Source organism: Lissotriton vulgaris, chromosome 8 (genome assembly GCF_964263255.1).
Source record: "Lissotriton vulgaris chromosome 8, aLisVul1.2, whole genome shotgun sequence".
Lineage (NCBI taxonomy): Eukaryota > Metazoa > Chordata > Amphibia > Caudata > Salamandridae > Lissotriton > Lissotriton vulgaris.
In genome coordinates this window covers 1,228,196,318-1,228,212,827 of record NC_141696.1, presented here as the reverse complement: position 1 = coordinate 1,228,212,827, position 16,510 = coordinate 1,228,196,318, and the positions used below count along the sequence as shown (strand labels likewise).

General features: G+C 41.0%; 1 protein-coding gene across 6 annotated transcripts in view; it reads left to right on the top strand.

The window, feature by feature from the left end:
• Positions 1 to 16,510, top strand: part of FRY (FRY microtubule binding protein) — a 674,187-nt gene that overhangs the window by 408,802 nt on the left and 248,875 nt on the right. For all 6 annotated transcript variants that reach the window (XM_086935130.1, XM_086935129.1, XM_086935133.1 and 3 more), the window contains exons 12-15: positions 875 to 978; positions 3,490 to 3,598; positions 8,376 to 8,462; positions 10,143 to 10,314. In XM_086935130.1, coding sequence (XP_086791256.1) covers positions 875 to 978; positions 3,490 to 3,598; positions 8,376 to 8,462; positions 10,143 to 10,314 — 472 coding nt within the window. The remainder of the gene's footprint in view (positions 1 to 874; positions 979 to 3,489; positions 3,599 to 8,375; positions 8,463 to 10,142; positions 10,315 to 16,510) is intronic.

The window sequence follows — 16,510 nt, the reverse complement described above, 5'->3', positions numbered from 1 at the left end:
AGGTTAAAGAAATATAGATATTTAATGGATGCGCAAACTCAATCATGTTTTGTGGTCCCTGAGTCCTAAAAAAAATTCAACAAAATATGATCTAAGGGGGGCAGGGAAGTGTATACTCTGAGCTCCAGGGCATTTTGAAGGGGGGCGCGGGGTCCGAAAAGGGACCTCCCTTTCCGGTGTTAAATTTAAAAAAAAACCAAATATGAGGGTTCTGTGGATCCAAAGCGAATCCCCATGGGTGTCACACTGAGTGTTGTGTTGGATCAGCGGATAAATGGAACGCCCACATTTGAATAAAAAATGCTGTTGGGCACATAAAAGAGGTTAGGTGCTTGTGGCAATTTGGAGCAGGGCCTGGCCAAAGGCCAAGGGCGTTGGGCACTCAACCCCACAACATGCACAGCAGACATCTTACTTTATGTTAAACAAAAACATAGAAATTGACAGAAAAAAAATGAAGGTAACCTTATAGTTATATAAAAATGCCAGTTAAAACATACTGCTTTACACAAACAAAACCACTGAAATTCACCAGTCTTAGTTATCTCAAGTATCTGTAACTCAGCCCTAAAGTAACTATAACCCGTATCCTTACCATGCACTGCATCTACTACCCTCACACATTGCATCTTTCATGACAAGATCAGTGACTGCATTGGTAACATCCCTAATGACATCCAAAATGACGTAATTGATTACAACCCTGTACATAGTGGGGGTGCGAGTTACAGTTACTTTAGGGCATAAGTTACAGTTACTTCGGATAAATATAACTGCTGAATTTTCATATATATGAATTATTAATGTGATACATTATAAACTGTCATCTTTCAGTCATTGTACTTAAGTTGTGGTGTTGTTTCCCTTGTTCTAGAATAAAGACCCCAAAATGGCTCGAGTTGCATTGGAATCGTTGTATAGATTATTATGGGTTTACATGATCAGAATTAAATGTGAAAGTAATACTGCAACACAGGGGTAAGTATCACCATTGATGATTGAAGCATTTAAACATAACATTTTGAAAGTCCATCAAAGTCTGATTTGGGCAAGTGTTTTTGGTTGCGAAATTTAAGATTGTAGAGTCAAGTTGGCACATTTACTCTACAAACTGTGCTGACAGCTCATATGATGCTTTACGCCACACTGTTTTTACCCGTACACCCTTCTTTCCTAGCTCAGTAATGGCCTGCATAGTGCCAGTATTCAATGTAACAATAGGAGAACTGAACACATCTCATTCGCACTTGATATCTGTGCCAATGTCAAAAACTCAAGGAAATTCCTATAGGAAAAGGATTTATTATCAGAGAATCACAAGCCATTGCTTGAGTAAATCTTGCACATGTTCCAAATGACTTTGAATTTGATACTGAAATGCACTGGACGACATGGTCCTAAATTTAAGGGAAGTTATGTTTGCGTTTTTCTACCACCTGTACTTGTTGTAGGCTTCCACAGAGGTTTTCGGTGTAAAAACGTTGCAGTAGTCTAGATCCAAGATGCGGGGCAGAGGTTAGATTATTGGTATTTCCTTGTCCTATGGACACCTACCCAATCTCAGTTTTCTGTTCCTTTTGAATTAAAGAAGTAGGCAAGATCCTGGCAGCTTGTGGCTTAAGTAGTGTGGAAAGCAACATGCAAGAAAAGCACAATTTAGGGAAAAATAGCATAGAGATCCCCTAAACATGCACACTACTTAACATATGTTTAGGTCGTTCACATAATCCCCTCAAGTAGTAGTGCCTACAAGTGTGTGGATGCCTGGTATTGGTCCCTTTCTCCTGTTTCTTTGCCCTCACCTAGGAAACTTCTGTCCCCACGCCTACCACACTAATATTGTGAAAGTACTTAATAATGCAATGCTGCACCAATTTGTTTTGTAATGTTCTGAAAACTGAATAACCCGTTCCATGCGTCGGACAGACCAGGGACGGCCCTGGTCCATCCGACGTCACAGTAGGCGTGTGCGGAGGAGGGCTGGGGGCCGTCCGTACCCCGCCCACTCATTAATTCTCCAGCACCACGACTGAATTTGCGCCACGGTCAAGGTGTTAAACACATTGTTTTAAAACTTTTGTTTAGGTCACTTGTTCACTCCTGTGACAGAGGGATCATTTCAATTGATTGTGAGCTAGGTGATCATCCATTTAAAACTTGCTTATATTGCAGTTTTGATCTCAGTATATTACCAATTTTAGTATCTACTGTTTCACCCCACTGCCTCGGTTGTATTCTCCCTTATTATGCATATGATTTTGTAGCCCAGTGGGAAAATGTCATTGATTATAGTAACCAAGTTGCCTGCAAGCCATGTTTCTTTGGTGCACAGAATATACACCTATTCTTGGTGACTACATTGGTTGAAGCTGTTTGCATGTTCATTCTTATGTCATGGCGTCAAAGCAGGGTACGTACTCGGCTGAGTTTGGTTAAACCCTACTTCTCCTGCCGGGTCCATCTAACTAATAGGTTTTGTGCTGTTACCTATGGTTTGTGAGCTTGACCTTGAGCCATGGGTTTCATGGACTGAAGAGAATGAAGATTAACAATTCAGCCTATTGCCCTTCTGATGCAAATTCCTCCGACTGTGTTTCGATGGTGAAGGTTGGTGTATAGCAGTGGTAATATGTAAAAAACAGAAGGGCCAGGGCTCTCGTCAGGAGGCAGCTTTCACCAGCAGCCAATTTCTCCTGTTAGCGCTGCCTAAAACAGAACCAAATGCTAACCTTGAAAGTGGGGAGAGGATGTGGAGTAATGGCTAGAGCTGCCCACTTCGGACCAGAGGAACCAGGTTTGAGTCTCGGCGTCGGCTCAACATCCCTGTAATTCTGGACAAATCCCTTAATCACCCGTAAATTAATGTGTCCTTAACTGGTGCTCATGAAAAGCGCTGGTGTTGATGATTAAGTGCCGGTGCTGAGCACTGGAAACCACCGGCTCAAATTAAGCAGTGGTGTATAGTCTGTGTTACTACAAATGTTCTTTGAGATGTGTTGTACTTAAAAAGCCTGTAAAATTAGTTAGTGAAAAAGACTGAACGCTTAATATGTTGTAACATTCTGACTCGGTGCAGAAGCCTGTGCAGAAATCAAGTTGTGCTCCTAATAATGTACCCCAAGGTAAATACTTAACCATAGACTACATTTAGTGTCTCAGAACTTGTATCACAATTCACATCCTTCCCACCTCTCAGGGATCTTACGTTTCATCAGCTTTATGTGCCAAATTTAAGAAATTGTAATATTTTTTGTAGTTTTGATTATTTGCCCAAGTGTTTTCTCGTGGTGGGTAGTGTGTAATTGAGAACAAAAAGCAGTGTTATATTATTGCAAACTTGTCAGCAAAATGGGCATACTTCGAACATCTGGCCAGTGAGCGATCTGTTTGGTAGACTCTCTTTGCACTTGGCCTTTCAGAATGCAGAAAAATATGTATTTCTTTTTCAAAGGCTGCGTTTGACAATGTCTGTTTCTCTTGTTCTCCCAGCCGACTTACAACCATCATCACAACACTTTTCCCCAAGGGCTCCCGTGTTGTGGTTCCAAGGGACATGCCGCTCAACATCTTTGTAAAAATTATACAGTTTATTGCACAGGTATGCAAAAGATCTGTTGTGTAAATACAAATTGTAAAGCGCCTAATGCATTTCACACACTTGGTACTAGGACAGTTGTTTGATAAAGTTAGAGCAGGGTCTTTTTCAAAAGCTGTAGTGTATGGATGAGTGTACGACAAACTGTAAATGCCTTCTGTGATGACACTGAATATATAGCATTTATGTTTTTTCTTCAAAGGTTTAGGGTATGATATCTTTAGCCCCATTCCTCTGCACCCATATTGATCTATGTATTTGCACCTCATAGTGTATATTCGACTTCTAGTTTTTAGAATGTGCATAACGCCACCATTCCACACAAATGTTCTTTGTCTTGTACAGTCAACTCAGCCAAAATGGTTATATTATGTGCTGTCCTCACAAGTGCAACTTGGTCCTGATGCTCAAATTCAGAAGTATATCCGCCAGACATAAAGACTTCTGTAACACTAGTCCAAAATTATGGCTTTCACCATACAATACCAGACTTGCACACACCACCAGCTACTCATATGGATGTTTGAAAGTGGGTGTGTGCAAATTTCACCCCAATGGAAAATGATGCATTTTACGTAATTCATTGTTTCTTTATTCAAGGAGTAATTTCTTTACCCATTGAGAAACCCATTTCTTTACAGCCCCATCGGGGTGCCCTCTATTTATCCCCACTCTGAAAAAGCAATTAATCCTGCTCTTCACAGAAGTAAATTGTTGTGTCTTTTCAAATAATGAAACCATCAGCAGTTTGTGGGTGTTCATCTGCGTTTTCTGGTAGTCTCCCTTAGGATTGTGTCAAATCCCAACAGTATCCATATGTTTTCAGTTACTGCAATTCAGCCATACTGGCCGAATTTACCCATTCACAAGTGAACTTTGCAAGAGTAAAATGCAACTGTTCTTTCTTTGAATCGGGATTGTCGATTTACCTGCATAAATTTCGTTTTTTGATAACTTAAATGAGCAGAGCAGTATGCAGAAAACCTCAGCCCACACCTGATCCTGACTGGCCAGTGTTTTAGGCAGTGTTCCAAATATTCTCCTACCCAATCCAGCAGAATGACCAGGCGTGCCATTCCCATTATGGAAAATCCAGCTTCACAGGCAGTGGACACCACTTGATGAATCTGTTTTGCTAATAGTATGTGTAGCGGGTATCTCACCTGCTAAAAGCCTATCCAGCCATGTTTCTATATGTGAAAATCAGAATATAGTGTACTACCAATACTATTCCAGGCATTGACAGTTCCGTAAAATTGCACCCTTTGGGCAAAAGTCATTAAGATACACCTGCACTTCAGGTGTATATTTTTTCTCCTGTTGGTTTGTAAGTCTTTCTCTAACTTAAATAGTCTACCAATGAACGGTAGGATTTTTTTAGTGGATAGAAATGTATTTCGTATAAAAATAAATGCCACACATAGAGCTAGGGTAATAATCTGTTCCAAAAACTGCTTCTGACCAGTAGGCCACGAAGTGACAGCCAGGGAATATTCTATTGTTTTCATATTGATTTCATATTATGCTTTTGTGAAAAAGTTGACCTAATAACTTTACATTTGCCTTACTAGGTGGCAGTGGTTTTTGCCTATCGAAAATCTTTGTAGACATTTTTAAAGGGGGGGAAATACTCCATACCAGCAATGAGATAAAGAATCAAGACGCTGATCTTTAAATATGTTATAACTCTATAATATTTAGTGGCCACAATATTGTAACTAAAATATCGCAGGTAAGTATGCATAGATTTTCTATACATACCTCTCCTATATGTATACCGTGACAACATATGTATCCTGTGGTAAATAGATGAGTAGTGCAATCACCGGTCCTATTATGTTCCATGATTAGATAGTCGCTTCCTTCACTTTCCAGTTTATGGCTGAAGATTTCTTTCAGTCGAATAAACCATTGAGGTAAGATATCAATGTGCTTTAACAGAAATATTGCTGTGACTCCATTGATGTCCACAGAGCTAATGAGTGTAGCAGATAATGAACATACATTCCAAAGGTAAGGATTCCCTTACTGCAAGTAGTGCTAGAGCAACCATTGTTGATGGAAGTAAAGCTTGAAAGATATCCACATTACGTAGCCCTCCACTCCAGGTTTGCACCACCTCTGATCACAGCTGTCTTTAAGAGGAGCATATTGGTGTGGCCTCCTCCTTTGCATACTCTAAGCTCCGGAACTCTCTTACGGCAAAAACTAACTATGAACCTTCTAAAACTACATGGATTTAGGAACTTTGTGAAGATTGACCCTAATCATCTCCTAGAGTAGAAAGAATAACAATGCTGTTGCATGGCATCTGTTATAGCTACACTACAGAAGGGAAGCCCTCGACGGCTTTGAGATGTTGTCCTGGCATTTGAGATCACCATATGATGGTTAATTCGCAGGTATGATTTCTGTGCAAACGCTGAGCTGCTCCATACACCATAGAACGTCTAACCATCAATATAAAAATATCTCCATGCCCTACAAAAGGTCTGGTCATCCAGTCCTAAATACAAAATTCAATATGCTTAAATCAAACCGGGATTAATTGTATCTCTCTGTGCTCCCAGTAAACACCTCCACCGCCATATTTAACCTGTTTAGAGCCCACTAAAATAAAATATATATTGGATAGCCACATGTTTTTGGGAAAACGGCACCACTGGTATTATGTGTAATTGGCAGGTCTTTTACTGATATGGTCTTAATCTGTGTAGGCCTCTCCTGTATTAAAATGCATTCTGTGAGTGACCACGTTTATGCTCTAGTGGTATTTATACTATTTAAAATGTTAAGGCGCATTTGAAATAAACCAGTTGTGATCTTTCTCTTTGTAGAACTAGCACCACAGTATTTATGGTCATTGTTCTTCTTCTGTTACTACTTACTTGAAGTAAAAAGTATTTGATATACATGTTTGTAAATGGCACTACAGCATAGATTCTATTTATCACTACAACTACATCAAATAATCGATTTGAGTCTCGTCTGAATTTAAATTTACTTTTGGACTGCCCATTTTCTGTATAAACTGCAGCAAGGGTTTGAAGTGTAACCTGCAATACTGCTAGAAGCACTGGGTCTACCATCAGTGCCTCTAGGTCATACTTTCCTGGGTTGCACTATTACCTCTCCGTTACCTCCCTACTACATCCTTGGATTGCGCATCTATCACACCTGGATTAACCTCTGAAAACCCCATACCCAGACAACCATCTGTTTTCCAATGGTGGTGCCCCTGCTGGCTCTGCCATCGGGAAATGTCCTCCAGCAGCCCAACAGAGTAGGTTTAGCTGGAGGAAGGACATCACGCATCCACACTATTTAGGAAAAACCTGGCAGTGAGGGACAGAAGAAAAATAATGATTCCCACAGTGTGGGAGAAAATACCCAGGGAGTGGAGGGTCAATTTGTTAAGCAAATTAACTCCTTGTGAATTTGATTAAAAAAACACTCTTTGGAAAAGTTTGGCGAATGGTCATCAAAACTGGCAGCAGCTGTCCACCAAGCCTTTTTCTACCTGGAAAGCAACTGCTGTGACAGGAGTACTTTCAGTGCACAGAGATGGCCGATCGGCCAACAGTCCTCTCTAAATGTGACGGATGATAGTGTGCCAGGGTGGCAGACGTAATGGCCTCCGCCACTCTCACAAAAGGAATACCACCTGCTAAACTATAAATCAGGCCTTAATATCTATGAATCTTTATTGAATTAAAACTTACTTGGTTGGCCCACTATCTATGTCAACACTTCCACTGTAGTGAAGGGTAATATGCAATATTGTTGGGAATGCCAGACTTTCCATCAAGCCACGCCTCCTCGGGCAGCATCACTCCCTTCCAATCATCACTCTGAATTGCTGATCTGCCAATCCAAGGATAGTCCTCATAACACATACCGTGACTGGTTCTGTAACGCTCATTACTATGGGTGGCGCAGTGCCACAACAAGAAGGAATGAAGACCTAAACCTTCTCTTGCCCACAGTAACGTCTCTTCTATTTCACTCTGTAAAGGATCGACCAGAACACATACAGCAGAGACTCTTTTAATGCTTATTCCTCTGGTTCAGTCCATGCCACTTCTAGGAAGTCTTGGACTATATCCCTGGCTGATCAGTTAAGGACATTACTATAGGTTGCTCCACTTTTGTCATGGGGGGGGGGGGGGTCCAAAGCCTATACTACACCTTATTCTACCTACACCTAAAATAGCGTCATAGCCAATGGCATTAACTAAGTCACAAACATCTCTATAGATGGTACATATTCGAATGCAATGGCATGCTTCTTCTCACACTTTGCTCCACGTACAAAGCCTACACCCATGTGTATTTGGAGATCAGGCTTACAGTGACACTGTCAGACCAATTTGTACCATACAGTGATTAGGCCAGACCCCTACACACATTGACTGCTATGAACTTTCTATCCATCCACAAACCACCACTTATGCTTACGCTAAAGTGCGTCTTTATTTAAACCATGTACTGTCCATTTTTTATTTAATGAAAACAAATTTAAATGCTCAAAATAAATCGTACTCAAGATAATGTAGTATCGGGAAAATTAAAATAAAGATAAGGTTTGTTTGATACTCAAATAAAGAAGAATTATTTCTACAACCTAGCCAATCAAAAATTCAAACTAAACTAGAAGAGGTTACCATGCTGTCCATTAACAGGACAGTTAGACACAACTGAGGGTAAATCAACATTGTTCTGCCATTTTTTCTATTAAATTAAAGTTCAATCATACATTTTCATTGTCTTTTTGATTTAGGAACGACTTGATTTTGCTATGAAAGAAATTATCTTCGACCTGCTCTCCGTGGGAAAGCCAGCAAAAGCATTCAGTCTCAACCCCGAGGTAGAGCTCGCTGTGTTTTCGTTTGTCTTGTGTCTGTGGAGTGTTTTGGGTGGGTCTGATGTCACTGTGTGGCCTGGTGGAAGGTAGAAAATGGCTACCTGTGTATTTGACACACCCGCCATGCCTGCTTGCATACTTTACATCTGTTCTTTGTTTGAGTTTTTGACTATTAAGGATATGCTTGTACTGCATATTGATGTATAATTCTTAATTACCTCGCAAGCCCAAAAGTAATGTATTTGATTGATGAAAGTTATGTATTATTCTCCCTTCCCAATAACGAAGCAGGATTTTCCAAGCTGTTGCTATATTTGCACATTGTAGAATGTGCCATGTGACTGTGACTTTTGTAGTGACACATTGTGAAAATTTGATACACATGTAAGTTTTTGAACTGGCTTAATTAAAATACGTCTGGTGCTATTAAAACGACTGTAACTAAAGTAAAGGAGATACCTGAAATGGATGGTTCACCTGGTTCTCACACTTGAAACGTGTCACCGATAGCTAGCTAGGGATTGAACAATCTTTACCAATTCATTTCCAAGTAGCTTGAGCTTAACAAATTGGCAAACAGATGCATCATGCAGGACTGTCCTCAATGCAAAATTTGAATCACCTGTCAACTTTTCTTAAGCAAAAATGTGCCTGGATCAATGCATAGACTCGGGGATATCTTCTACAGCCTAATACCTGCCACTAAACTGGGTATCCTGAAAGCTGAAAAACACCCGAACTCATATATGGTGAATTAGTATACAAACGTTAAAATATACTGTGTGGTTGATATATGAAAATCCCATAACACTACAATCCACAGACAAGTGACAACCTGTCAGTGGTTTGTAAAAATATGTCCTAATAGCACAGTGATTGGCCAGAATATCTAGTTTCAAATTTCAGTTTGTGGGTCTTGAACAGGGAGGTATTCAAACAAAAAGATGATCTAGCGCTCCAGCGTCCCACCCGCAGACTCCGAAGTCTTGGGTGTAGTAACACAGTTGTAGGTGGTACACTATTTGAAAAGAAGCTAATATGTTTCAAGTTTATGTAACTGAAAGGATGGAGTGAGTGATAATAAATTCAAGCTGTTGGCTTGCTTGTGGCAGTCACGTAGCACAAACCTTTGTGGTAAATAGTGTAAAAGCAATAGCAAACACAAGTTCTATACTTTAGCTTTGCATTGTAAATTGACATATTTCGTTCATAGCATATTCACAGATCAGTCTGAAGGTACAATAACTAGAAGAACCGTCGACCTAATGGTTGAAGGCCATCTAAATAACATGGTAAAGTCAATGTAGTCTCCAAAGTTGGACAGCTAAGGTTTTTTAACGATGTTGAGTCTTGTCAAAATGTGCATTTGTCACCACTTTATAAGATAAGCTTAGTGCATAATTTAAAAAAATCTGGAGAACCCCCCTGCAAAGTGAATCATTTTGAGTAATGGAGAAGGAATATGCAACTAACACATTTCAGACACTGAAGAAGAGTCCAATTCTAAGGTGGTGACAGAACTCTAGTTGTATGTTCTTGCCACAAGAAGGCCAGTATGGACTCCTGATCCTCAGTTATTTGTACATTATTTTGTATGGTGTTCTTGTGATGAATGGTCAAACTGCTTCATGAAATTCTATAAATATGGTTTATTTCAATTACCTTATTTGTTCTTATCTTTAGAGAATGAACATCGGTTTGCGAGCCTTCCTGGTCATTGCAGACAGCTTGCAGCAGAAAGACGGAGAGCCTCCCATGCCGGTTACTGGAGCAGTTCTTCCTTCGGGTAACACGCTGAGAGTGAAGAAGACTTACCTAAGCAAAACCCTTACAGAGGATGAAGCAAAGATGATAGGTCAGTAGCCGATGATAGTATTATTGATAGCATCTCTTTACCAGCATGGCTTCCTATTTGCTTCAGTTCAACTCTCAGCTGCTTGGAAACCCATCCATAAACACTGGGAATATTTGCATACCTATTTATTTTAGAACAGTGCACATTGCATAACTGGGTTGTTTGCTTCCAGGTGCAAGAGAGAGAACAGGCCATTCAGGAGTTGGAGCTAGATTCTGAATGCCATGTGGTTGTTGGCATTACCTAGGTTTTGAGACAAGTTGTTAGACCGGTATAGTCCAGCCACACGTGGTTTAAGTGTAGAGCACTGGATTTAATTTATTTTTTGTTCTGTACGTATTTTGGCACTGAGCCATGAAGGCATTTTAGATATGAGGCAGAGTGTTTCGAAGGTGCCCCTAGCTAATACTGGCAGCCCGTGGAGCTTTCAGCTATGTTGGGCGATATTCTGGGTTTTACTCAGGCCACACCGTTTGATGTATGTTGTTTTGGTAGGCTAGCCAGTGTTGTTCTTTGGGTATGAATGGTAACGTTTTCTTTCAGCACTTTTACTTGATTTCATGTGGATTTTGCCACTACTGCTGACTTGGGAATTGAGGCTCTGGTCTGCCTCTCAGTGATTGCCTAGGATTTCAAACATTGTTTTAATTTCTGCTGTTTTTCTTAAGAAGTCTTGGGTGTGTAGATGCTGTATTTCTCTTGATGTGGTGGCCCAGCAGTACGATTTATGTCATTGAGCCATTACGTTTAAGGCAGTTTTGACACATTCAGGTTTTGATATCTTTTAGTCAAATGGAGACCTCTCTGGATTGGTTCGCTGAAAATTTTATTCACAAGTAAATGTGTGGAATAGGAGCTTATGGGAGCAAAAGAGGTCCATGAGGGGCTTTATGTGACTGTTGAAGATTTAGGCAGACAATCGAGTTCCAAATTGAGCTTTCCACATTTACAATATTATAAACTGTCCTTGAAGAATGATTTTAACTATTCATGTGTTTAGTCTGTGACATGGGGCACTGACTGGAGTCTGTACAGGAATGATGTAGTCCACCATATCAAAGCAGTGGAAAAAGAATCATCCTGCAAGCAGATTCCTGGTCAGGCATTTCAAGAATAACATCACAGGCGTTTAAGACAGCTGTTTATGTCCCATCTTTGGGACAGAAACCAGATTAATTGGTGGCCAATATATTAGAAGCTGGGAGGTTCCCACTTTCTCCAAAAATTTAGAAATCCATTTGAGACCAGTGATGAGTCAGTAGTTGTTCATAGTAGACTTGATATGTTTATTCTATTCTTAGCATTTATAGCGCGCAATGATCAAATAGAGGGGTATCCAGGTACTAGCAAAATGTCTGTGGAAGCTATAAAGGCTGAAGCATTAGGTTTAGAAGGAAATGAGTTATTTGTGTTTGGCCTTCCAAAAAGCTAAATTAATTGTGGTTAGGAGAAGCTTGAGTGGTTGTAAGTACCATTGTTTGGCAGCCAGATAGAAGAAAGCCAGAAACCCCATCTAGCCGTGTCAGAATTTAGGAACTTGAAGCAACCCAAGAGAAGATCTGAGTGCTTGGTAAGAAGAGTACTGAACCGGTTTAGAGGAAAGATGGATGGAACCCTTCATTGCGCTAAAGCATGATGAACCATGCAAAGAATCTTGAACAGTCTGCATTTGAAAATGAGTAACCAATAATGAGCAGCCATATGAGGCGAAATGTGAGAGTGACAAGGGAGTTTCAAAATAAGGTGCACAATCATGTTTTAAATTCGCTGCAGTCTAGAAAGAAGGTAAGCTAGGAGGCCCGAATACAAAGAGTTGTAATAGTCTAACCTGGATAATGCAATGGCCTTTATTGTTACCTACAGCGAGATTGTGGCTAGGTAGGAAAAACATTTCCAGTCCCAGTTGCTGGAAACAGGAAGACAACAACTTGCACCCTTATGTTTTTAAGTCAAAACCATGGTAGAACCAGAAACCAAGATGTTGTACTTCCAGTACCTGAGTGAGAGGTGCACCCAGCTTCTGAGGTTCCCAGCTGGTCAAACAGTGTGGTCTAGTTTAAGGGTAAACGGATTTCTGTTTTGCCAGTGGTGTTCAGCCCAGAAACCACTTTCATGAGGAGGTTTTGCAAGTCGAAGCAAGGATCGCAGGAAGGAACGTCTAGCCAAAACAAGGTCTGAGTCATAAGTGACATGCTGTGTGCTTCGGCGAGTTGTTAAAAAGTTTAAACATATACATTAAAAAAGGGTAGGGCTCAAAGAATAGTTGGGTGTGCATCCTGCTCGAGTTTCCTGAGCTCAAAGTGAAAGGGAGAATAGACAGCCTGGGACGGTCATGCAAATTCAAAGCTGTCCAAAGCTATCCAGGTGAGAAATTTATCCTGGACACCCTCGCAGTAGAATTAATATAGAAGGATGTACTATGATACAGTATCAAAGGTCACCAAGACGTTGAGCAGCACCATCCATCTGGACTATTAAGAGTCTTAGATCATGAAGTACAGGAATTAAGTCGGTCTCTATGCTATGGAGAGGGTGCAATCAAACTAGCTGAGATTCAGGAATTTATTGGTTCCTGAGAAGAATGCGCACTGGGAACTTACTTTTTTTTCTATAATTTTGATCAGTAAAGGTTGCAACAAAATGGGAGGTTGTTACATAAAAAGTGTTTATTTTCCAAAAAAGGTAGCATCAAGACTTCTTTTTAATTGGATGGGACCCTGCATTCTACCAGTGACATGTTACCAAGGTTAGTTACAACTGCAGTGATAAAGTCAGTGGCCAAAGGAAGAATGTGTTCTCTGACACAGGTCAAGGGGGGAGTCCAATATACCTAAAGGATATGCTTTCTTCAGCTGTCCGTCTCTTGTGCTTGAATTCCGAACCACTGGGTTTAGTGGAGATCGTTATATCAAGTGTAGTATCTTTTGTAATCGTCATGGATGTATTTAGATATCACAAATGTTGCTGGTTGTGAAAGAAGTCATTGCCCAAAGTCTGAGAAAGAATTATTGCCATTTTACAACAGGTGGGGATAACTAAGTTAATCACTGCTTTACCTCTTCATAGAGTGCTTTTCCTGAGCTACTAGAGTTGTCGGTTTGCATCACGACGTATGATGCCCTAACATGTCTGGATTGGTAGTTATCACTCATCAATGCTTTTTGGTAAAGGGAATATTTATCTGTGGCTTAATCAGAGCATCAGTCTCTTTCAATTTTTTTAAAGCCACTTTTGCTGTTTGAAGAATTTCTGTAAACTAGAGAGGAAAAGATTTGATTTGTGACTACACATGTGGAGTGATGGAATCTACAGCATGTGCAATCCAAATATTGTAACTAGAGACCAACTCTTCCAATGAATTGTTTCGTTTTGTTGTAGATAATTTCAAGTGCTGCAGTAATATTGGTAGATGAGACTTTGTGCCATGGACACTTGATCGTTTTTACAATGGATTTAGAGAGAACGGGGGGTGGGGGGGGGGGGGGGGGGGGAATAGAGATATCCAAGGGAAAGGGAGTTTGGGGATGTTAGTTCCTGACTATGCAAAGAGGAGCTTAAGAGTGTGACCATCCCTAAGAATAGGTTCTTATACAAGCTGGGACAGGCATATTGTTGCGCAGGATTCTCTCAAATGGCCCCACACAGAATGGATTGGTTTTCCAAATGTTGAAATCCGGCAGATGCAGTTGATAGACCTGATTTGAATTGGATTGAGGTGATCTCAGAGTCTATTGCTAAAGTAAAAACAAAACCAGCTTTTTAAAACAAGAAAATAGAATGCAAAGAGCTCTTTCGAGTACGGTCATGCCAGTAAGTGGCTTTGTTAGGAATAGAGCTAACAGTGTTTTGCTTTTTGAGTAGGGAGGGGGGTGGATGGGGGACGGAGAATGTCCCCAGGTATTTCTGAGAATTCAAATGTTTGTAGCTTTATTTCTTTAGGTGCTGCCTGAGAGTTTCTTGAGTATTTGGGGAGGCCAGAGGTGGTGTTGGATCTGATATTTAGTGCGTTTTCAAATGGAAAAATATGCCAGGGGAAGGTCTTGGAAGAGGAATGTGGTGGCTGTAGTGCAACGAAGGTTATTGGATTTTTGGACCACTTCTCAAAGACTAGGCCAGCCACAAAAAAGGGGCAAACGTGCAGCCCTTAGTGAAGATCACAGCTGGGTTTCGATTGAACAAAGAATTATGGTACTTTTGGGTTATCTCAAAAAAAGGGTATGAGGGTGGTATCTTTGTTTTGATCATACCAGGAGCTTGAAACGTCATTGCCCCAAGAAAAACATTTGCACATCACAGACATCAGTTAGGCTTAGCAAGCGGTGGCAGCTGCTATCCATGTCTTGCCCTTGGCACCGTCCTCGCTATATGTAGATTCTGGGCTGAGAAGGATAGCGACAAGAAGGGAAAGTGAGTATCGCTCAGAGCTCATTTCACTTTTTTTACTTAGTACCTGATGCACTTACCCTAGCCTTTCTGCAGCATATAAGAGGTAAAAGGGTCAAGTGTGATGTCATCATAGTTCAAAGGGTGTGTGTTGCCATGTCATAGATCCCTCGCACTTTGGTCATTCATGGTATACGTTTGCATTTAGGTTGTGTTGAGTGAGCATAAAGCTGTGCTATACATCCAATCCAGTAGGAAGGTAGGTTATTCCTACCATTCACATTTACTTCCAAGACATGAAATGTATCCTGCAGCAATGCACGTAATACTGAAGGTTATTATACTGAACGCGGCAGCCGTATTCAGCCTGTCTGCTAAAAATACCCCTTGCTCATGCAAATGTACCAGATAGCGCAGCAATTAGCCTGTGGGCGTGGGGTGAAGGACCAATGCCGAAATGACGTCCTGTTGCTAGATTTATAGCCCGCAAAGATCTCTCAAGTGGATGCTAAATAGGTCTTTATTCCCCTGCTGCTTGTGAACGCCTGGTCACGTAAGATGCTGTGCCCTTGGGATGGGAAGCAGAGGAATGACGAGGTTTTCTTGAATGAGACAGAGTCTCAAAGGCTCGTGCATCAGTCTGCAGCCATAGGGGTGTTTGGGTGCACCCTCTGCTTGAGGTATGCCAGTGTCTGTAGCTGGGTGAAGGTTACTCTTCTCAAGGTTAATAGATGTATGGTATATGCATAGTTTCTGTTTTAAACTGCTGCATTGTTGTCATTTTGCCTGCTTCTATGAGGAATGCTTGCAGTCTAAAGATTATGTCTTAGTGCCTGATTACGAGATTGGCGGTCCAAACCTGTGGTGGAGGTGTGCTGGCGGTCGGGGACTGCCGCACCAGCGGTCTGCCCGCCGTATTAAGAGAGCAGCGGTTGGAGCGCTTTGGGACCAGCGCAACCACCAGGGTTCCATGATCCCTGGTGGTAACGTGGCAGTCTAGGAAAGCAATATGCGCGTGCTGGTAAATATTGCTGTGTTAGGCGGTATTTCTTGTTTCTCCGCCGTCCCTCGCATGTGTGTGCATAATCATAGGGTTAGTTTTTTATGCAACCTCCATCCAGGAGGCATTACCCATTGTTAAAAACAGTAGTGATCAGTGATAGTGATTGTGACGTGAAAAAGTGAAAGGATAAAAATGTCTCTCTTATTCAGAAAAATTATTTTATTAGTTCTGTTTTGGAGGCAAAGATTTTAAAAATTCAATCGGTGAACTGGAGTGTTTATGACTCGTTCACACACAATAAGTGGTATAGGTCGACATGTTTCAGCCCTTATTATGCCAGGTGGGTCATATGGGCTTTCTTCAGGACCACAGTGCAAAACAGAGACCTCTCACGTCTCTGCTGGTGAAAAACCTGCCACCTCTGGTTCCGGGACCAGAGGTGGCAGAGTCAGCACAAGCAACTTATGGAGAGCCAGAGAGCGCCTCCCTGACCTACCCTGATCCCGAAGAGGCTTAATATATCCAAAAACGGAGGTACTATTTGACCTCAATAGGAGCAACATAACGATGTGTTCCATTAGAAATTTTTCTTTTTCACCAACAGACGTGAGAGGTCTCTGTTTTGCACTGTGGTCCTGAAGAAAGCCCATATGACCCACCTGGCATAATAAGGGCTGAAACATGTCTACCTATACCACTTATTGTGTGTGAACGAGTCATAAACACTCCAGTTCACCGATTGAATTTTTAAAATCTTTGCCTCCAAAACAGAACTAATAAAATAATTTTTCTGAATAAGAGAGACATTTT